The sequence below is a fragment of the Hyla sarda genome, chromosome 4 (genome assembly GCF_029499605.1).
Source record: "Hyla sarda isolate aHylSar1 chromosome 4, aHylSar1.hap1, whole genome shotgun sequence".
NCBI lineage: Eukaryota > Metazoa > Chordata > Amphibia > Anura > Hylidae > Hyla > Hyla sarda.
The window spans coordinates 125924689-125946712 of record NC_079192.1 but is presented as its reverse complement, the minus strand read 5'-3'; the positions used below and the strand labels follow the sequence as shown (position 1 = coordinate 125946712).

Here is a 22024-nt window from a genome sequence, read left to right as displayed (position 1 = left end):
ATTCATTTTCGCCCCACTGACAAGAACATTAGGGCCGACGCCCTCTCTCGTTCCTCGGATGCCTCTGAAATGGAATCCTCCCTGCAACACATTATTCCTCCGGACTGTCTGATCTCTGCTTCACCAGCTTCCATCAGACAAACTCCTCCTGGAAGGACCTTCGTTCCTCCACGCCAGCGCCTCAGGATTCTCAGGTGGGGAAGCTCCTCACACCTCGCCGGCCATACTGGCGTCAAAAAATCTGTCCAGCTCATCTCTAGTTTTTATTGGTGGCCTACCCTGGAAGCAGATGTTGCTGATTTTGTTCGGGCTTGTACAGTCTGTGCCCGGGACAAGACTCCTCGCCAGAAGCCTGCCGGTCTCCTTCATCCTCTGCCTGTTCCTGAGCTACCATGGTCTCAGATTGCTATGGACTTTATTACAGACTTACCTTTATCCCATGACAACACAGTTATTTGGGTGGTCGTTGATCGTTTCTCCAAGATGGCACATTTTATTCCTCTTCCAGGTCTTCCTTCTGCGCCACAGTTGGCGAAACAATTTTTTGTGCACATTTTTCGCCTTCACGGGCTTCCTACGCATATCGTCTCGGATAGAGGCGTTCAATTTGTGTCGAAATTCTGGAGGGCCCTCTGTAATCAACTTAAAATCAAATTAAACTTCTCGTCTTCCTATCATCCCCAATCCAATGGGCAAGTGGAGAGAGTTAATCAGGTTCTTGGTGACTATTTGCGACATTTTGTTTCCTCCCGCCAGGATGATTGGGCCGATCTCCTACCATGGGCCGAATTCTCGTACAATTTCAAAGTCTCTGAGTCCTCCGCTAAATCCCCATTCTTTGTGGTGTACGGCCGTCACCCTCTCCCCCCCCCCCCTCCCCACTCCCACGCCTTCTGGTTTGCCCGCTGTTGATGAGGTGACTCGGGACTTCTCCACCATCTGGAAAGAGACTCAAAAATCTCTCATACAGGCCTCATCCCGGATGAAGAAACATGCCGACAAAAAAAGAAGAACTCCTCCTGTCTTTTGTCCTGGATACAAAGTGTGGCTCTCCGCCAAGTATATCCGCTTCCGTGTCCCCAGTTATAAACTGGAACCACGTTATCTTGGACCTTTTAAAATCAAATGCCAAATCAACCCTGTCTCCTACAAACTCCTTCTTCCTCCTTCTCTCCGTATTCCCAATGCTTTTCATGTCTCTCTCCTTAAACCACTTATTCTTAACCGCTTCTCTCCTAAGGTTGTTGCTCCTACTCCTGTCTCCGGGTCCTCAGACATCTTCTCGGTTAAAGAAATTCTTGCATCCAAGATGGTCAGAGGTAAAAAAAAAATTCTTGTAGACTGGGAGAATTGCGGTCCGGAGGAGAGGTCATGGGAACCCGAGGATAACATCCTTGACAAGGACCTTATCTACAGGTTTTTGGGTTCTAAAAAGAGGGGGAGACCCAAGGGGGGGGGGGGGGTACTGTTACGCCGAGCGCTCCGGGTCCCCGCTTCTCCCCGGAGCGCTCACAGCGTTCTCCTGTTCGCAGCACCCCGGTCAGACCCGCTGACCAGGTGCGCTGCGATAATGTCCCTACCCGGGATGCGATTCGCGATGCGGGACGCGCCCGCTCGCGGTGCGCATCCCGGCCCGCTTACCAGACTCGCTCCCCGTCTGTGCTGTCCCGGCGCGCGCGGCCAGCTCCCTAGGGCGCGTGCGCGCCGGTTCTTTGCGATTTAAAGGGCCGGTGCGCCACTGATTGGCGCATGGTTTTTAATTAGTGTGTTCACCTGTGCACTTCCCTATATTACCTCACTTCCCCTGCACTTCCTTGCCGGATCTTGTTGCCATTGTGCCAGTGAAAGCGTTCCTTGTGTATCCCTAGCCAGTGTTCCAGACCTTTTGCCGTTGTCCCTGACTACGATCCTTGCTGCCTGCCCTGACCTTCTGCTACGTCCGACCTTGCTCTTGTCTAATCCCTTGTACCGCGCCTATCTCAGCAGTCAGAGAGGTTAAGCCGTTGCCGGTGGATACGACCTGGTTGCTACCGCCGCTGCAAGACCATCCCGCTTTGCGGCGGGCTCTGGTGAAAACCAGTAGCAACTTAGAACCGGTCCACCGACATGGTCCACGCCAATCCCTCTCTGACACAGAGGATCCACCTCCAACCTGCCGATCCTGACAATATATATATATACACACATTTATTTTTTTAAATTAGTATAAATAATAGAAATATAGCTTACTGTCACGATGCCGGCTGGCAGGAGGACTGTGCCGGCTGGCAGGAGGTGGATCCTCTGTGCCAGAGAGGGATTGGCGTGGACCGTGCTAGTGGACCGGTTCTAAGTCACTACTGGTTTTCACCAGAGCCCGCCGCAAAGCGGGATGGTCTTGCTGCGGCGGTAGTGACCAGGTCGTATCCACTAGCAACGGCTCAACCTCTCTGACTGCTGAAGATAGGCGCAGTACAAGGGAGTAGGCAGAAGCAAGGTCGGACGTAGCAGAAGGTCGGGGCAGGCAGCAAGGATCATAGTCAGGGGCAACGGCAGGAGGTCTGGAACACAGGCTAGGAACACACAAGGAAACGCTTTCACTGGCACAATGGCAACAAGATCCGGCGAGGGAGTGCAGGGGAAGTGAGGTATACATAGGGAGTGCACAGGTGAACACACTGATTAAAACCACTTGCGCCAATCAGCGGCGCAGTGGCCCTTTAAATCGCAGAGACCCGGCGCGCGCCCTAGGGAGCGGGGCCGCGCGCGCCGGGACAGGACCGACGGAGAGCGAGTCAGGTACGGGAGCCGGGGTGCGCATCGCGAGCGGGCGCCACCCGCATCGCGAATCGCATCCCGGCTGGAGGCGGTATCGCAGCGCACCGGGTCAGTGGATCTGACCGGAGCGCTGCAGTAGCGAGAGTGTAGCGAGCGCTCCGGGGAGGAGCGGGGACCCGGAGCGCTCGGCGTAACAGTACCCCCCCCCTTGGGTCTCCCCCTCTTCTTAGAGCCTGAGAACCTGAGGAGCAGACTTTTGTCTAGGATATTGTTCTCAGGTTCCCAGGATCTCTCTTCAGGACCACAACCCTCCCAATCGACCAAAGAAAAAGTTTTCCCTCTGACTTTCTTGGAGGCCAGTATCTCCTTTACGGAGAAGATGTCCGAGGAGCCGGAAACAGGAGTGGGAGAAACAAGTTTGGGAGAGAAACGGTTGATGATGAGTGGTTTAAGAAGAGAAACGTGAAAGGCATTAGGAATACGAAGAGAAGGAGGAAGAAGAAGTTTGTAAGAGACAGGATTAATCTGGCACAAAATTTTGAAAGGACCAAGATAGCATGGTCCCAATTTGTAGCTAGGGACACGGAAGCGGACATATTTAGCGGAGAGCCATACCTTGTCTCCAGGAGAAAAAATGATGGGAGCTCTTCTTTTCTTATCAGCAAACTTCTTCATGCATGATGAAGCCTGTAAGAGAGAATTTTGGGTCTCTTTCCATATGGTGGAAAGATCACGAGATATTTCATCCACAGCGGGCAAACCAGAGGGCAAGGGAGTAGGGAGGGGGGGAAGAGGGTGACGGCCGTACACCACGAAAAATGGGGATTTGGAGGAAGATTCAGAGACTCTGAAGTTATACGAGAATTCGGCCCATGGTAGAAGATCTGCCCAGTCATCCTGGCGGGAGGAAACAAAATGCCGTAAATAATCACCCAGGACCTGGTTAATTCTTTCTACTTGCCCATTGGATTGAGGATGATAGGCAGAAGAAAAGTTTAATTTAATCTTGAGTTGTTTACAGAGAGCCCTCCAGAATTTTGACACGAATTGGACGCCTCTGTCCGAGACGATCTGCGTGGGCAACCCGTGAAGACGAAAAATGTGTACAAAAAATTGTTTTGCCAACTGAGGCGCTGAAGGAAGACCAGGAAGAGGGATGAAATGTGCCATCTTGGAGAATCGATCAACGACCACCCAAACAACAGTGTTGCCACGGGATGGGGGTAAGTCTGTAATAAAGTCCATACCAATCAGAGACCAAGGCTGTTCGGGGACAGGCAGAGGATGAAGAAGACCAGCGGGCTTCTGGCGAGGAGTCTTATCCCGGGCACAGACAGTGCAGGCTCGCACAAAATCCACAACATCCGTCTCCAGAGTCGGCCACCAATAGAAACGAGAGATGAGTTGCACGGATTTCTTGATGCCCGCATGACCTGCGAGATGGGAGGAGTGACCCCATTTGAGGATTCCGAGGCGTTGGCGTGGAGAGACGAAGGTCTTCCCAGGAGGAGTTTGCCTGATGGAGGCTGGAGAAGTGGAGATCAGGCAGTCAGGAGGAATGATGTGTTGCGGAGAGAGCTCTACTTCCGAGGCATCCGAGGAACGAGAGAGAGCATCGGCCCTAATGTTCTTATCGGCAGGCCGAAAGTGAATTTCAAAATTAAATCGGGCAAAGAACAGAGACCACCTGGCCTGGCGAGGATTCAGCCGTTGGGCAGACTGGAGATAGGAGAGGTTCTTGTGATCGGTGTAAATAATAACTGGAAATCTTGATCCCTCCAGCAGATGCCTCCATTCCTCAAGTGCTAATTTAATGGCTAGTAGCTCTCGATCCCCGATGGAGTAGTTCCTCTCCGCCGGAGATAAGGTCCTAGAAAAAAAAACACAAGTAACAGCATGCCCGGAAGAATTTTTTTGTAGAAGGACCGCTCCAGCTCCTACTGAGGAGGCATCAACCTCCAATAGGAAGGGTTTAGATGGGTCAGGTCTGGAGAGCACGGGAGCCGAAGAAAAGGCAGACTTGAGCTGTTTAAAGGCGTCTTCCGTTTGAGGAGGCCATGACTTAGGATTGGCATTCTTTTTGGTTAAAGCCACGATAGGAGCCACAATGGTAGAAAAATGTGGAATAAATTGTCTGTAATAATTGGCGAACCCCAAAAAACGTTGGATAGCACGGAGTCCGGAGGGACGTGGCCAATCTAAGACGGCAGAGAGTTTGTCTGGATCCATTTGTAGTCCCTGGCCAGAGACCAATTATCCTAGGAAAGGAAGAGATTGACATTCAAACAGACATTTCTCCATTTTGGCATAAAGTTGATTGTCACGAAGTCTCTGAAGAACAATGCGGACATGCTGGCGGTGTTCTTCTAGGTTGGCAGAAAAAATCAGGATATCGTCCAGATACACAACAACACAGGAATATAAGAGATCACGAAAATTTCATTAACAAAGTCTTGGAAGACGGCAGGGGCGTTGCACAGGCCAAAGGGCATGACCAGATACTCAAAGTGTCCATCTCTAGTGTTAAATGCCGTTTTCCATTCATCCCCCTCTCTGATGCGGATGAGATTATAAGCACCTCTTAAGTCCAGTTTGGTAAAGATGTGGGCACCTTGGAGGCGATCAAAGAGTTCAGAGATGAGAGGTAGGGGGTAGCGGTTCTTTACCGTGATTTTATTAAGACCGCGGTAGTCAATGCAAGGACGTAGGGAGCCATCTTTTTTGGACACAAAGAAAAATCCGGCTCCGGCAGGAGAGGAGGATTTGCGGATAAAGCCCTTTTTTAAATTCTCCTGGATGTACTCAGACATAGCAAGAGTCTCTGGGGCAGAGAGAGGATAAATTCTGCCCCGGGGTGGAGTAGTGCCCGGGAGGAGGTCAGTAGGACAGTCATAAGGCCTGTGAGGAGGTAGAGTCTCAGCTTGTTTTTTGCAAAAAACATCCGCAAAGTCCATATAGGCCTTAGGGAGACCGGTTACAGGGGGAACCACAGGGTCACGGCAAGGAGAACTGGGAACCGGTTTAAGGCAGTCCTTGAAACAAGAGGAACCCCAACTCTTGATCTCCCCAGTGGACCAATCCAGGGTAGGGGAATGGTGTTGAAGCCAGGGTAGTCCGAGGAGAATTTCGGAAGTGCAATTGGGGAGGACCAAAAACTCAATTTTCTCGTGATGAGGTCCGATGCACATTAGGAGGGGCTCCGTGCGGAAACGTATGGTACAGTCCAATCTTTCATTGTTAACACAATTGATGTAGAGGGGTCTGGCGAGACTGGTCACTGGGATGTTGAACCTGTTGATGAGAGAGGCTAAAATAAAATTTCCTGCAGATCCGGAATCCAAGAAGGCCATAGTAGAGAAGGAGAAGGTAGAGGCAGATATCCGCACAGGCACAGTAAGACGTGGAGAAGCAGAGTTGACATCAAGGACTGTCTCACCTTTGTGCGGAGTCAGCGTACATCTTTCCATGCGGGGAGGACGGATAGGACAATTCTTCAGGAAGTGTTCGGTACCGGCACAGTACAGGCAGAGATTCTCCATGCGGCGTCGTGTCCTCTCTTGAGGTGTAAGGCGAGACCGGTCGACCTGCATAGCCTCCACGGCGGGAGGCACAGGAACGGATTGCAGGGGACCAGAGGAGAGAGGAGCCGGGGAGAAAAAACGCCTCGTGCGAACAAAGTCCATATCCTGGCGGAGCTCCTGACGCCTTTCGGAAAAACGCATGTCAATGCGAGTGGCAAGATGAATGAGTTCATGTAGGTTAGCAGGGATTTCTCGTGCGGCCAGAACATCTTTAATGTTGCTGGATAGGCCTTTTTTAAAGGTCGCGCAGAGGGCCTCATTATTCCAGGATAGTTCAGAAGCAAGAGTACGGAATTGTACGGCGTACTCGCCAACGGAAGAATTACCCTGGACCAGGTTCAACAGGGCAGTCTCAGCAGAAGAGGCTCGGGCAGGTTCCTCAAAGACACTTCGAATTTCCGAGAAGAAGGAGTGTACAGAGGCAGTGACGGGGTCATTGCGGTCCCAGAGCGGTGTGGCCCATGACAGAGCTTTTCCAGATAGAAGGCTGACTACGAAAGCCACCTTAGACCTTTCAGTAGGAAACTGGTCCGACATCATCTCCAAGTGCAGGGAACATTGAGAAAGCCACGGCAAAATTTTGAGTCCCCATCAAATTTATCCGGCAAGGATAGTCGTAGGCCTGAAGCGGCCACTCGCTGCGGAGGAGGTGCAGGAGCTGGCGGAGGAGATGATTGCTGAAGCTGTGGTAGTAGCTGCTGTAGCATCACGGTCAGTTGAGACAGCTGGTGGCCTTGTTGCGCTATCTGTTGTGACTGCTGGGCGACCACCGTGGTGAGGTCGGCGACAACTGGCAGAGGGACTTCAGCAGGATCCATGGCCGGATCTACTGTCACGATGCCGGCTGGAAGGAGGACTGTGCCGGCTGGCAGGAGGTGGATCCTCTGTGCCAGAGAGGGATTGGCGTGGACCGTGCTAGTGGACCGGTTCTAAGTCACTACTGGTTTTCACCAGAGCCCGCCGCAAAGCGGGATGGTCTTGCTGCGGCGGTAGTGACCAGGTCGTATCCACTAGCAACGGCTCAACCTCTCTGACTGCTGAAGATAGGCGCGGTACAAGGGAGTAGGCAGAAGCAAGGTCGGACGTAGCAGAAGGTCGGGGCAGGCAGCAAGGATCGTAGTCAGGGGCAACGGCAGGAGGTCTGGAACACAGGCTAGGAACACACAAGGAAACGCTTTCACTGGCACAATGGCAACAAGATCCGGCGAGGGAGTGCAGGGGAAGTGAGGTATACATAGGGAGTGCACAGGTGAACACACTGATTAAAACCACTTGCGCCAATCAGCGGCGCAGTGGCCCTTTAAATCGCAGAGACCCGGCGCGCGCGCGCCATAGGGAGCGGGGCCGCGCGCGCCGGGACAGGACCGACGGAGAGCGAGTCAGGTACGGGAGCCGGGGTGCGCATCGCGAGCGGGCGCCACCCGCATCGCGAATCGCATCCCGGCTGGAGGCGGTATTGCAGCGCACCGGGTCAGTGGATCTGACCGGAGCGCTGCAGTAGCGAGAGTGTAGCGAGCGCTCCGGGGAGGAGCGGGGACCCGGAGCGCTCGGCGTAACACTTACTTCCCTATAACAGAAAAAAATTCAACTTGGACAAATGTTATTTGCAATTTTTTTCTTTTAACCCCTTAACAACCAAGGATGTATATTTACGTCCTTGGCTGCCTCCCGCGATATAACGCGGGGTCACGGGACCCGGGGCTAATAGCACATGCCAGCGATCACGGTGCAGCGCGCTATTAAACCTTTAGACGCAGCGTTCAAAGTTGAACACCGTGTCTAAAACGAAAGTAAAACCTTCCCAGCTGCTCAGTGGGGCTGATCGGGACCACCGCAGTGAAAAGGCGGGGTCCCGATCAGCTGGTACGCCCTCATACCTCCCCATAAGCAGAAAAATAAAAAAGTGGCAACTTCACAACTCTCCTCGGCCGGAGCGGCCGCTGCAAGGTTGAAAGCCCTAGGACAACGACTGAAAGGGTGCTTGAGAACACCACACAGGTGGCACTAGATCTGTCTACAGGATGCAGCAAGATGACCCACCCAACCACACAAAGCACAGACCCTGGACCAGATCCCATGCTGATCAAGGTTTTTCTTGGGCATGTCCGTCACATGCCCATACCGTCCGCGCCAGATCATGATGTCATAACAAGAAAGCAACTCGTTAGGGGTCAAAACGGTCACTTTCTTGATCAAGTTCTGATGGGAAATCGCCTTTACCTCCCCTGTACCTGGATCGGCCTATTGCCCCTGCGTAGAGCCTCCAGGAGGCACTTTTGCAAATGGCCTTCAGAGCCGGACGTAGACGGGGACCCCCCTAACCCCCGGCAGCGACATTAGCATAGCTCCTAGGAGCAGCCACTATCGGGGGGGGGGGGGGGGGTGGCGGGGTACCAGCGCTGCGGGGCACTCCCCTGTGGACACTCCCCCTCCGTCACAGGGGAGTGCCCTGCCGTGCTGGTAATGCCAACAGCACTCAGGGAACTGCCCCCCGAGCACACGGCAGCATAACTTGCCTCTGGCACTTGGACATGCCCCCTGCCACCCTGGGGCTGTCCTGCAGTGCCAGAACTGCATACCATGAGCCCATCCTGCCCATCCCTATTGGCAGGACGGGTAAGCTTTACATTTATTGCAACTGCAGCCATCTCTGACGCCATGCTGTGGCCCCATGCTGGCCCCGCTCAACTACAGGAACGGGGTCTTGCAGTCTGGGGGGCCCAGCAGCCTGAACCAGCTTTGTAGCTGGCCCAGACTGCTGGAAAGGAAGAAACACGTACTGCACAGATTCTTGGGTCTTTTGCTTCTTAGCTTTCCTCTTAACTTCCACATCCGCACATAAATCATCAACTAAGGTAAAATTCCGGTCGGTGGGCTGGGGACCCCTCAATAATCCCCCAGCCTCACTCTCCACATCATCCTCCTTGCTCTTACTCAAAGGAAGCACCACCTGGGCCAGCTCAATGTAGCTGTCCTGGGTGGTCTGGCTGTCACAGGTAGCAGCCACAGGCACAGCATCTTCCTTCACTCTCTCCTCCTCCTTTTCTTTTTCACCACCATCCTCACTTTCTTCACTGCCATTACTCTCCCCATCATCCACCTTCGCCTTACCTGGCGATTTCATGGCGGCAGACCGGTCTTCGTTCTTCAGTTTCTCCCTGAAGAGACCGCTTCCTTCCAGAATCTCTGCTCTCCTCTCCTCCAACTTCATTATCTCAGCTTTCAGGGCCGTGATCCTCTTTTTCAGCTCTGGCCTGTTTCTCTTGGACCCAGAGTTTGCCAGACTCTGAGTCCCATGCAGGTCTTCTCTCGCAAACCTCAGCTCTTTGCCACACTGGTCGTACTCTGCAAACCGTGCGGCTACGTGGGAGCAGCAAGCGGAGCCGGACCTCCCGCCCCCCCCCCCCCCCCCGACACCTCCACACCCCGCCCCCCTCCCACCAGATCCTTGGCCGGCACCCGCCGCCCGGGAAGCAGAGCCCGCACCACCACAGACCCCGCCCTATCTTCTCCCTCCGGCCGGAACAAGGGCCACCGCCACTTGCAGGAAGGCCCACTCCACCCCCCCCCCAGGAGACCGCCACACTCCTGGGAAAGGCCGACAGAAACACTGCTTCTCTGCATGGAAGTCTGTAGAGCACAAAAGGACACATCCAAACACTCCTCACACTGAACTGCCCTGGGCAGTGTGTTCTGATGAGCATAGAGGAATAAGAGAGGAAGTTCTCCCCAAAAGGGTTTCAGTCTGTGAAACTGACTGAGACTGAGCAGAATATGCAGGACAAAATCAAGGAATAGAACAAAAAAATTAAAGGTGTGCGATGGTTTATAATGATGGAGGGGGGGGGGAGAGAACTGGGAGGATTAAAAAATGTATCAAGATCATGACAGGTTAATAAACATGGCATGTTTACAGAGCATGTACAACAATGCATGGGGGGCCTTGCTGCTCCCTAGTGGGCAGCAGCATGGATTCCTGATGTAAAGGTTCACTGGGTGCTATATGTATGTATGAATATGTATTCTTCCATAAAGGCAAAGATTTTAAAGGAAAATATTGGAACACACATTATCTGATGGACGATTTTCTTTATAAAAATAGAGACATACACAAGGTTTTTCCCACCAACAGTCCACATTGATTGACTGCTACTGCTGCCGACTCCAGGAACCCCTGTTTCCCTACCTCCCGGGAAGGTAGGCTACCGCAAAGCAGGTGGTCTACCCCAGGCACATAAGGCTCCAGACTTTCCACTTCTGCCACCATGCTGACTGACAACCATGCTACCACCTTGCTGGCTCATCTGCTGCCTCACAGGCAACCTGCAACCCTCTCCTCCTGATGATGATGAAGCCCCTTCTGCACCCGGCTCCCAAGTGCGATCAGCTTCATCATCATCATCATCATCGAGTTGTGTCTGCACGTCACTGATGTACTCCTCAGGTTCCTCAATAGTGTCTGCTTCAGGAGCCTGAATGCTTGCAACACCACCTCCCACGCCACTCTCCTCATCACTGCTTGCCCGCCTTGCGTAGGAAGCGGTGGATGTCTTCTCCAATTCTTGGATGGCTGTAGCTGCTGATTGTCCTCTAGATCGTCTTCACTAAATAGTGGAGCTGAACCCACAGCATAAGATGCTTCTGAGGGGGAGGGAACAGCATAGGACAGAGGCAATGGGAGGGCAGGGACTGCTCACTGGCCATGCCAACTGAGTTGTGTCTGAGGAACCCACCGACTGTTGACTGGGGGTGTCAGATGTGACTTGTGATGAAGTGGATGACCGTGTTAACCAATCGATGACGGCAAATGGGTTTCTAGTGAAGACACGACCGCTAGCTTATACTGGGAGCTCAGGCCTCTCGCTGTGTCTCCTGCGGCCACTCTCCCCTATTCTGCTGCGACCTCTGCCTGATGAATTTAGGCCTCTGGCACTCCTCTGTGCACATCCTGGCACTTCTCTGTCTGACATACTTAGTGCGTATATGAGGGAAGTACAATACGCTCCATTACGCGTAAAAAAGTATTTGTGTACAACACCAGATGGTGAGTACTTTTGCCTGGCCTTTCACAGTATCTAAGCCCTTGAGATTTAAACAGGAGAAAAATAGTACACCACTTAGATGTACGTATGTGGTATCCACTTATGAGGGGAGGACAATGCGCTACAGTACGCTTAAAAAAAGTATTTGTGTACAACACCAGCCGGTGAGTACTTTTGTCTGGCCTTTCACAGTATCTAGGTCCTTAAGACTTTAACAGGAACAAAATAGTACACCACTTAGATGTATGTATGTGGTATGCACTTATGAGGGGAGGACAATGCACTACTGTATGCTTAAAAAGTAGTTGTGTACAACACCAGCCAGTGAGTACTTTTGCCTGGCCTTTCACAGTATCTAGGCCCTTGAGACTTTAACAGGTACAAAATAGTACACTACTGAGATGTACGTAAGTATTTGTCTAAAACACCAGCTGGTGTGTACTTTTGCCTTGCCTTTCACAGTATCTAGGCCCTTGAGACTTTAACAGGAACAAAATAGTACACCACTGAGATGTATGTAAGTATCTGTCTACAACACCAGCTGGTGTGTACTTTTGCCTTGCCTTTCACAGTATCTAGGCCCTTGAGACTTTAACAGGAACAAAATAGTACACCACTGAGATGTACGTATGTGGTATGCACTTATGAGGGGAGTACAATGCGCTCCAGTATGCTTAAAAAAGTATTTGTATACAGCACCAGCAGTACACACCATTGCTGCAGCACACAATCGCTGTGTACTACACCCAAAATTGCACTTTCTCTCTCAATCTCACTCCCTTCACTATCAGTGCTTCTAGGCAGGATTTGAGCTTGAGCTGAATCGCTGCTGTTCTGTGCAACACACTGCTCTCTGTCCCTCTCTGTAATAGAATACTGTAGACAGTGACTGGTAGGTGAATCACTGCAGGAAGAATGCTTTTCTGTGCAAAACACACTGCTTTCTGTCCCTCTCTCTCTGTGCAACAGAACTGCTGGAAAAAAGCTTTTCTAGCGCTGTCTGTCCCAATCTATCTTCTGCAGTGAAAGGCTGAAGTGACTGGCCGCAATATGGCTGCCGATTATATAGGGCTGTGACATCACAGGGATGACTGACTGCTGATAGACTGTGTGCTGCATGTGATTCAGGGTCATCCCGCCTACCCTTGTTCCCGCATTCCCAGTATTCCTTGCCCCATGTCCTCATATGTGGATCTGCCATTTTAGATGCCCTGGAGCCTGGACCACAGTAAATGGAGTTTAATAAAATTCGTAACAAATTTGGATTCGTCAGATTTCATTCGCTCATCCCTAATTATTACACATAACTTCATTTCAGAGCTTATTTGTTTGGTTTCTTGGTATGTATGGATTACTTGGGTGTTACCAACATCTGGTGAACATTTCATGTAAATAGCATCTTTCTTAATATATTTAGTAAAACCTATGTTAGGTTCAGCATTGCAAATGGACTGTGCATGCAGTTCCTATTACACTATGTCCATCACTGAGGCAGTCAGGCTTTAACCTTCTTAGCGGTTATCCCGAGCGTGACTCGGGGTTAATTTTCCCTGCCAGGAGCGGTAACCCTGAGTCACGCTCTGGGTAGAATTGCAGAGTTGCCGGCCGGGCTGCACGATATATCGCAAAAGCAATCAAATCGCGATTTTTGCTTTTTGCGATATAGCGATACGGCCCCCGGGAAAACATGTGATTATCTGCTCGGGTCGGTTCCCGTGGCGGGGGCCGGCCAGAGCAGGTAAAGACAAATACTAAAAGTCAGTGTTTCCCAACCAGGGGGCCTCCAGTTGTTGCAAAACTACAACTCTCAGCATGCCCGAACAGCCAAAGGCTGTCCGGCCATGCTGTGAGTAGTAGTTTCACGACAGCTGGAGGCACCCTTGTAGAAAACACTGGGCTAAGTGTAAAAGGGCACAGGGAAAAAAAATTAAAAAAACCTTCTGCTCACCTAATCCCGGTCCCTGCAGATGTCGTTCCCCTCCGTGCGCTATGGTCCCTGCTCTCTTCATTATTCATCTTGTAGAACCTTTCCCCTTTCAGCCAATCACCGGCTGCAGTGGTGTCAAGCCAGTGATTGGCTGAAGGGGAAAGGACTTGTTCGACAGCAAATACACTAGGTTTAAAATCTGCCCGGCAAACCTAGTGTGTGTTGCTGCCGAACAAGACAAGGTGACAAGGGGGGATGAATGTGACAGGGAGGGGGGGGGGGGTGAATGTGACAAAAGGGGGGGGGGAGAATGTGACAAAGGGGGGGAGGGGAATGGGATAAGGGGGGGATGTGACATGGAGGGAGGAAGAATGTGACAAAGGGGGGAATGTGACAGAGGGGGGAATGTGACAAGGGGGAAGAATGTGACAAGGGGGGGATGTGACAGGGGGGGAGGGGAATGAGACATGGAGGGGGGAATGTGACAAAGGAGGGGGAGAATGTGACAAGAAGGGGGGAGAATGTGACAAGGGAGGGGGGGAATGTGACAAGGGGGGATGTGACAAGGGGGAGGAGAATGTGACAAAGGGGGAAGAATGAGACAAAGGGGGGGGGATGTGACAAAAGGGGGAGGGGAATGTGATAAGGTGGGGGGAATGTGACATGGAGGGAGGAAGAATGTGACAAAGGGGGGAATGTGACAGAGGGGGGAATGTGACAAGGGGGGGGGGAATGTGACGGGGGGAGGGGAATGTGACATGGAGGAGGGGGAATGTGACAAAGGGGGGGGGAGAATGTGACAAAGGGGGGGAGGGGATGCGATAAGGTGGGAGAATGTGACATGGAGGGAGGAAGAATGTGACAAAGGGGGGAATGCGACAAGTAGGAAGAATGTGACAAGGGGGGGATGTGACAGGGAAGGAGGGGAATGTGACATGGAGGGGGGGGGGATGTGACAAGGGGAGAAGAATGTGACAAGGGGGAGGAGAATGTGACAAGGGAGGGGGGAGAATGTGACAAGGGGGGGAATGTGACAAGGGGGGGATGTGACAAGGGGGAGGAGAATGTGATAAGGGGGGGAAATGTGACAAGGGAGGGGGAATGTGACGGGGGGAGATGTGAAACGGGCGGGGGGAGATGTGAAATTTCAATGCAAAAAATTGTACCACTTTTGGTACAAATTTCCAAACATAATCATACCGCCAGGGAGGTTAAGCATAACAAGCTTTTAGTGGTTAACACCACCATTACACCCCCTCCTACACCCTTCTTATACTATTTACTGTATGAGTGACTGGTGACAGGCCACATACAACCATGAAAAATAGCATCTCACTTAATCCTGGACAGATGTAAGCTGTAACTCCATCTGGCCCAATCCATATCATGGACAACGTTAACATCAGTTTAGAGGATACTGCTTCTTCGTTTTCAAGCTCTATGGGGGAGATTTATCACAACCTGTGCAAAGGAAAAGTTGCCCAGTTGCCCTTAGCAACCAATCAGATTGGCCTCATTTTTAACAAGGCCTCTGCAAAATGAAAGAAGCGATCTTATTGGTTGCTATGGGCAACTGGTCAACTTTTCCTTTGCACAGGTTGTGATAAATCTCCCTCTATTTCTTTTAGAATAAGAAGGGGTTCGGGTTTCTATGCTATGCCATAACTATTTTTCTGTTAATTACAATAGAAGAAACTCCACACAAATGTATATGTACCAAAATATATAAATATTATAATGTGTTTCTGTCTTTTAGATGACAAACTGTTAAGAAAGAAAATTCTGAGGCCAGGTCGTGGGGAGGACTCAAAACCACTCCCTGGGCAACAGGTAACAGTGTACCTTATGGGTATTTTGGAAGACGGGTGTCTGGTGGAGAAAGATCCAAAACTGTCCTTTGTTCTGGATGAAGGTGACGTTATACAGGTAAAGATTTGTGCAATTCTCCAGCTTCTTTTTATAACTGAGCCTTGACAGATAAAACAGGTTCATATGCAAACAGATACCAACCATTACTGACATTTACCCATAATTCCGTCTGTCAGGTTTCTGTCAATGTTTCCTGCAATTTGATGGCAGACATATTTGTTGCAAACCCATTTTGGATGATTCACCAAGTATTAGAACCTCACATACCATTGGAATAGCATATTTTACTCTCCTCTCTAAATCCTGCATAACCTCTTCCCAAAATACCTAAAGCTTGGGACATGAGTACATTAAATGTAAGAAATATGCCACAGTAGTACTACATTTAGGACGAGCAGGATTATCTTTAATCCCCATTTTACTCAGCAATTCTTGAGAAAACTAATATTTCTGTATAATTTTGAATTGAATGATTTTGTGCTGCTGATTCTCCGAAGCTTTCTCTACATTCCCCCATATGTTTGGCCACTCTTGCCCGCCTAACTCCCTCTATAAGTGTCTGCCAAACATTTTTTCCCTTCACCTATAAGCAGGGCTGCCATCAGAAATTTTGGGGCCCCTTACACAGCTCAAGGCCTAACCCCCCCCCCCCCCCCGTAGCACCCCCCACCCCCTAGGGTCCATGCTAACTCCACCCCCTAGATGCCCCCCCCCCCACCCCACCCCTGGGAACCACCCTTAATTACATTGAGGGGCATTTACTAAGGGGTTTAGTCATTTTTTTCTGAGTATTTTTGGCGCAAAATTGTCGCAATTGCGTCTACCCTATAAATTGTGCGACTTTCCCTAGCAAGAGCTAGAAAGTCAAAAAAAAAATTCCCGCCTAATTTACGCAAGTTTTCAGTTTTTACTTGCAGTGGTCAGGAATTTATTAACTGAGACAGTCGCAGTTGCGCAATAAACTGTCACAACGGCCGTAAAAATTGACTAAATTTACTCCAGCTCCAACATGGAGCAGGAAAAGCTACTGCCGCCCGGGCTCCGACATACTTTCTCCCCGCTACCCTCACTGCGCTACCGGGACACTACAGTGATTTATATCCCCCCCTCTCACCTGCCAGCACCACACAACTCCCATCTGTCTGCTGTTGCAAGACTACAAGTCCCAGCATGCCCTTACAGTGAGGACACGCTGGGAGTTGTAGTCTTGTAGCAGCGGGAGCTGAGCGGCGCGGGCGGGAGACAAGGGGGGGGGGGGTAGCGGGGAGGCCGTATGAGGAGCCCGGGCGGGAGACAAGGGGGGTAGCGGGGAGGCCGTATGAGGAGCCCGGGCGGCTGCACTGTAATGTCAGCCCGGGCTCCTGCCCTGAGAGCCATAGGCTTTGGCTGTCAGGGCATGCTGGGTGTTGTAGTTTTGCAACAGCTGGAGGGCCACAGTTTGCAGACCACTGGTGTGTGGTCTGTAAACTGTAGTCCTCCAGCTGTTGCAAAACTAAACAGCTGAAGGGGACCGGCGAAAACGTTCACTTACCCTTCCGAGGCTCCAGCGACGATCGCTGACGGAGATCGTCGCGCGACACTGTCGCGCGGCAGTGTCGTGCAGCGCTGGATCCTACGGAAGCCGGTAAGTTGCGCAAGCTTCCCAACCAGGGTGCCTACAAATGTTGCAAGACTACAACTCCCAGCATGCCTGGACACCCTTTGGCTGTCCAGGCATGCTGGGAGTTGTAGTTTTGCAACAGTTGGAGGCACCCTTGTTGGGAAACACTGGCCTAAAACAGTGTTTCCCAACCAGGGTGCCTCCAGATGTTGCAAGACTACAACTCCCAGCATGCCTGGACAGCCATTGGCTGTCCAGGCATGCTGGGAGTTGTAGTTTTGCAACAGCTGGAGGGCCACAGTTTGCAGACCACTGGTTTGTGGTCTGTAAACTGTAGTCCTCCAGCTGTTGCAAAACTAAACAGCTGAAGGGGACCGGCGAAGACGTTCACTTACCCTTCCGAGGCTCCAGCGACGATCGCTGTCGGAGATCGTCGCGCGGCACTGTCGCGCGGCAGTGTCGTGCAGCGCTGGATCCTACGGAAGCTGGTAAGTTGTGCAAGCTTCCGAACCAGGGTGCCTCCAGATGTTGCAAGACTACAACTCCCAGCATGCCTGGACAGCCTTTGGCTGTCCAGGCATGCTGGGAGTTGTAGTCTTGCAACATCTGGAGGCACCCTGGTTGGGAAACACTGTTTTAGGCCAGTGTTTCCCAGCCAGGTTGTCTCCAGATGTTGCAAAACTACAAGTCCCAGCATGCCTAGACAGCCTTTGACTGTCCAGGCATGCTGGGACTTGTAGTTTTGCAACATCTGGAGGCACCTTGGTTGGGAAACACTGTTTTAGGCCAGTGTTTCCCAACCAGGTTGCCTACAGATGTTGCAAGACTACAACTCCCAGCATGCCTGGACAGCCTTTGACTGTCCAGGCATGCTGGGGCTTGTAGTTTTGCAACATCTGGAGGCACCCTGGTTGGGAAACACTGGCCTAAAACAGTGTTTCCCAACCAGGGTGCCTCCAGATGTTGCAAAACTACAAGTCCCAGGTTGGGAAACACTGTGCCCGGCCTCCGCCCCACCTTACTGTAAGGGCATGCTGGGAGTTGTAGTCCTGCAGCTTGTCACTTGTCCTGCAGCTGGGGGCAGGGGACAAGCTTGCCCACACATCTCCTGCACCACACAACTACAACTCCCAGCATGTCCTTACTGTAAGGGCATGCTGGCAGTTGTAGTCGTGCGGGGCGGGAGATGTGTGAGCAGGTGATAATAAATGTACTAACCCATTTTTTTTGTTTTCTTCTCATTTCAGATCCGTGTATCCTGTGGACTCCTTCGGATTCGGTGGACTACTTCGATGACCAGCGTTTTTCTTTGTTTGATTTTAATAAAATGGTTAACAAGGGCTTGTGGGGGAGTATTTTTTGTAATAAATTTTTTTTTAAACCAGTTGTGTTTTTTTCTTACTTTACTAGACAGGCTTAGTAGTGGAAGCTGTCTTATAGACAGAGTCCATTACTAACCTGGGCTTAGCGCTAGCCACAAAAACAGCTAGCGCTAACCCCCTATTATTACCCCGGTACCCAACGCCACAGGGGTGCCGGGAAGAGCCGGTACCAACAGGACTGGAGCGTCAAAAATGGCGCTCCTGGGCCTAGGCGGTAACAGGCTGGCGTTATTTAGGCTGGGGAGGGCCAGTAACAATGGTCCTCGCCCACCCTGGGAACGTCAGGCTGTTACTGTTTGGTTGGTATTTGGCTGAGAATGAAAATAGGGGGGACCCTATGCGTTTTTTTTTTTAAATAAATAATTCAATATATTTAAAAAACGCATAGGGTCCCCCCTATTTTTATTCTCAGCCAAATACCAACCAAACAGTAACAGCCTGACGTTACCAGGGTAGGCGAGGACCATTGTTACTGGCCCTCCCCAACCTAAATAACGCCAGCCTGTTACGGCCTAGGCCCAGGAGTGCCATTTTTGACACTCCGGGACTGTTGGTACCGGCTCTTCCCGGCACCCCTGTGGTGTTGGGTACCAGGGTAATAATTGGGGGTTAGCGCTAGCTGTTTTTGTGGCTAACGCTAAGCCCGGCTTAGTAATGGACTCAGTCTATAAGACAGCTTCCACTACTAAGCCTGTCTAGTAAAGTAAAATAAAAAAAAACACAACAGGTTTAAAAAAAATTTATTACAAAAAAACACTCCCCCACAAGCCCTCATTAACCATTTTATTAACATCAAGCAAAGAAAAACGCTGGTCGTCGAAGTAGTCCACCGAATCCGAAGGAGTCCACAGGATACACAGATCTGTAGAAGAACTAACCAAAAAAAAAAAAAAGTGTAAGTACATTTAGGGAGAAAAAACTGTGTTAAAAAAATGTAATAAACACACACACACACACACACACACTAAACACCGTTTACCACTTCTGAGCCAAGACTACAATTTACAGTGATCCCTCAACTTACAATGGCCTCAACATACAATAGTTTCAACATACAATGGTCTTTTCTGGACCATCGTAAGTTGAAACCAGACTCAACATACAATGCTACAGACAGTCCAGATCTGTGAAACGTGTCAATGGCTGGAAGAACCAACCAATCAAAATGGGCATTCACTGGTAAAACCCCTGTATTACTGAAGTGTATGCACTGACTGGTGTCTGGTATTACATGTTCTGTAGACTTTACCTGTATTAGGGTTAGCTGCTCTTTTGGACACCAGGTGAGGGCGACTCCATTACTTGTTTGGGACATTGCTTGTACTGTACAGGACCCCTGAAGATGCTCCGGTCCTCTACATAGACCAGTGTTTCCCAATCAGGGTGGCCCCATCTTTTTCAAAACTACAACTCCCAGCATGCCCGGACAGCCTTTGGCTGTCCAGGCATGCTGGGAGTTATAGTTTTGCAACAGCTGGAGGCTCCCTGCTTGGGAAACACTGACATAGACAGTAATTTACATCTCCCAGCAGATCTTTATTACTTTTATATGTAAGGATTTGCTTTATCTATATTAGTTATCTACTTATTTTTCTTTGTCACTTTTTCCTATTTTGGATGACATTTTGGTGCCTTTAGAACCAATTACCATGTTTCCATAGAGTTATGGTCTCAACATGCAATGGTTTCAACTTACAATGGTTTTCCTGGAACCAATTAATATTGTAACTTGAGGGACCACTGTAGTTATTGAATTATTTAGATGTGGTGAAAAAGCTAAAAAAAAACTCAAAAACAAAAGATCCAGAAGGAAACCAGCAGCCAAACCTATTCAGACAGCAGGAAAAAGGAACAGACAATTTTTTCTACTACATGAAGTAAATTTCCCACTTTTGCCTATGTGTGCCAAATTTATTAATGCCGTGCAACAATTTAGTAAATTTGTCGCACATAGTCAAAAATGAAGTAGAAAAAAACAGGGTAAAAACCAGACTACATAGTAAAAGATTAGTAAATGCCCCTCATTGTTTTTTAGAACTACAAAGACAGTAAAAAAGGAGTCAGACCGTCATCAGTGATTTCAGTAAGGAATTCTTTTTTGACCAAAGAATATGGTTTATGCAGGACCCTACACTAACACTAACTACATACCCTTTTCTAATATGCCCTATGTATCTTACCCTAACACACTTAACAAAAATAAATAAATGTAAAAGCACAAGGCACTGTTAACTCCCGCATTTAGACACAGCTTTGATCACGACAGTGCACTCAGCATATCACTAGCCGTTCCGAGCCTAAAGAAGCCAGACCTGCAGCTCCAGAGGAACGGGACCCCATATCTCCACAACGGGGGAACGTAAGAAGGTGACTTAAAGTTTTTTTTTTTTTTGCAGCCCTGGCAGCCTGGGCACTGGGGAAAAAGTTTGATTTTACTGCATATCTCCTTTAAATGGGTACTCCCATTAAAGTAAATTTTTTTTTATTAAAAAGATTATGCAAAAATAAACATATTTCTAATATATGTTTATTAAAAAAAATTTACTTTTTACTGGGTTTTTTTCACATTAGAAATCCTACATGGCTCAGGAATCCTTTTCACCCCCTTACGTTGAGCAAGTTTGGACCACTGCTGGCCGGGCAGCGTGGTCCAGCGCGGTCTGAAATGCTTGTTCACAGCTCGCTCTGTCTGTATATGAAACAGGAAAAGAGCAAGCACAGCGCTCATTCCCGCGCGGCGTGCAAAATTTGAATATCCCCGCCCCCCTTCATATTCCTCTTCTCACTGCAGCGCGAATGCTGCAGTCTATCTCCCATGCTGGAGACAGAGAGGGAGACAACACTCATCCGTTGTTCCTCCCCTCTGTATGGCATGTGTATTGCCAAACAGAGAGGTGGAGACTCAGGGGCTGCTGTCCCTGCCCTGTAAAATGCCTGTATGCGCGCTCCCGAGAGGGAGCGCAGAATACAGCAAGATGGGCGGAAGCGAGCCCCGACCAGGCTTCAGATGACGTCACTCCGGCCGGGGCCACCCACTTCCTGCCCTCCTGAGACTGCTCAACTCTGAGCTACAGAAGCGGCTTGAAAAAAGGTATTTTTATGGGGAATTTGAATGAAATAAATACAGGGATAGACGTAGGTAATGTCAGGGACAGATGGGCAGGGGTATTAGGGAAATTTAAGTTAGTGATAGCTACTCTTTAATGCCACGCATCTGCCCGTTTGGGGATACCCGGCATTAACCGTGGGTGCTGGCTGTTGATAGCAGTCTGGGCCCACTGGATATGAAGTGTGCTCATCTCGTGAGCGCGCTTCAAACTGGGGGAGTGAGACCAGGGCGTACAGGTACGCCCTTGGTCCTTAAAAAAAATCTGTCACCAGTATCACCTGCACTAACCTGTCGGTACCAACAGGTAGTGCAGGCGACACTGAAGACAACGGTACTTACCTTGTCCTGAGTGTAGATAGTTCGGCACTGTAGGAGTCGGTGCTTGAGGATATATAGTATCCAATAGAGGCTGAGGAAATCCCGACACTTGGAAATGCTGAAGAAATATTTATTTTCTTCAAGCATAAACTGCATAATACATCGCAACACGCGTTCCGGCTATACAGAAGCCTTTATCAACTGCCTAACATTACAACGAAACAAAGGTGCTATTTGTATGCGCCCGGCAGGTACAATCAACATCATCACTATCCCAGAACCTCCCCATAGTTGAACATCAAAACACACGTGACAAAACTTTATGAATGAAATGAAACCACAGCCGTAGTATTGGAGGCAGTGTCTTATGTCGGTTGCAGCAGCTACGGAGTAAAGAAGAAACAGGTGAGTAATCAACGTCATAACTGTTATCTACTAA

The 22024-nt window shown here is 50.0% G+C and overlaps 1 protein-coding gene across 1 annotated transcript in view; it reads left to right on the top strand.

Annotated features, from left to right (window-relative positions):
* The first annotated feature begins 8359 nt into the window (after window positions 1–8359).
* FKBP8 (FKBP prolyl isomerase 8) overlaps window positions 8360–22024 on the top strand; it is a 66861-nt gene continuing 53196 nt past the window's right edge. The window contains exons 1-3 of the mRNA XM_056569810.1: window positions 8360–8426; window positions 13505–13549; window positions 15064–15233. Coding sequence (XP_056425785.1) covers window positions 8360–8426; window positions 13505–13549; window positions 15064–15233 — 282 coding nt within the window. The remainder of the gene's footprint in view (window positions 8427–13504; window positions 13550–15063; window positions 15234–22024) is intronic.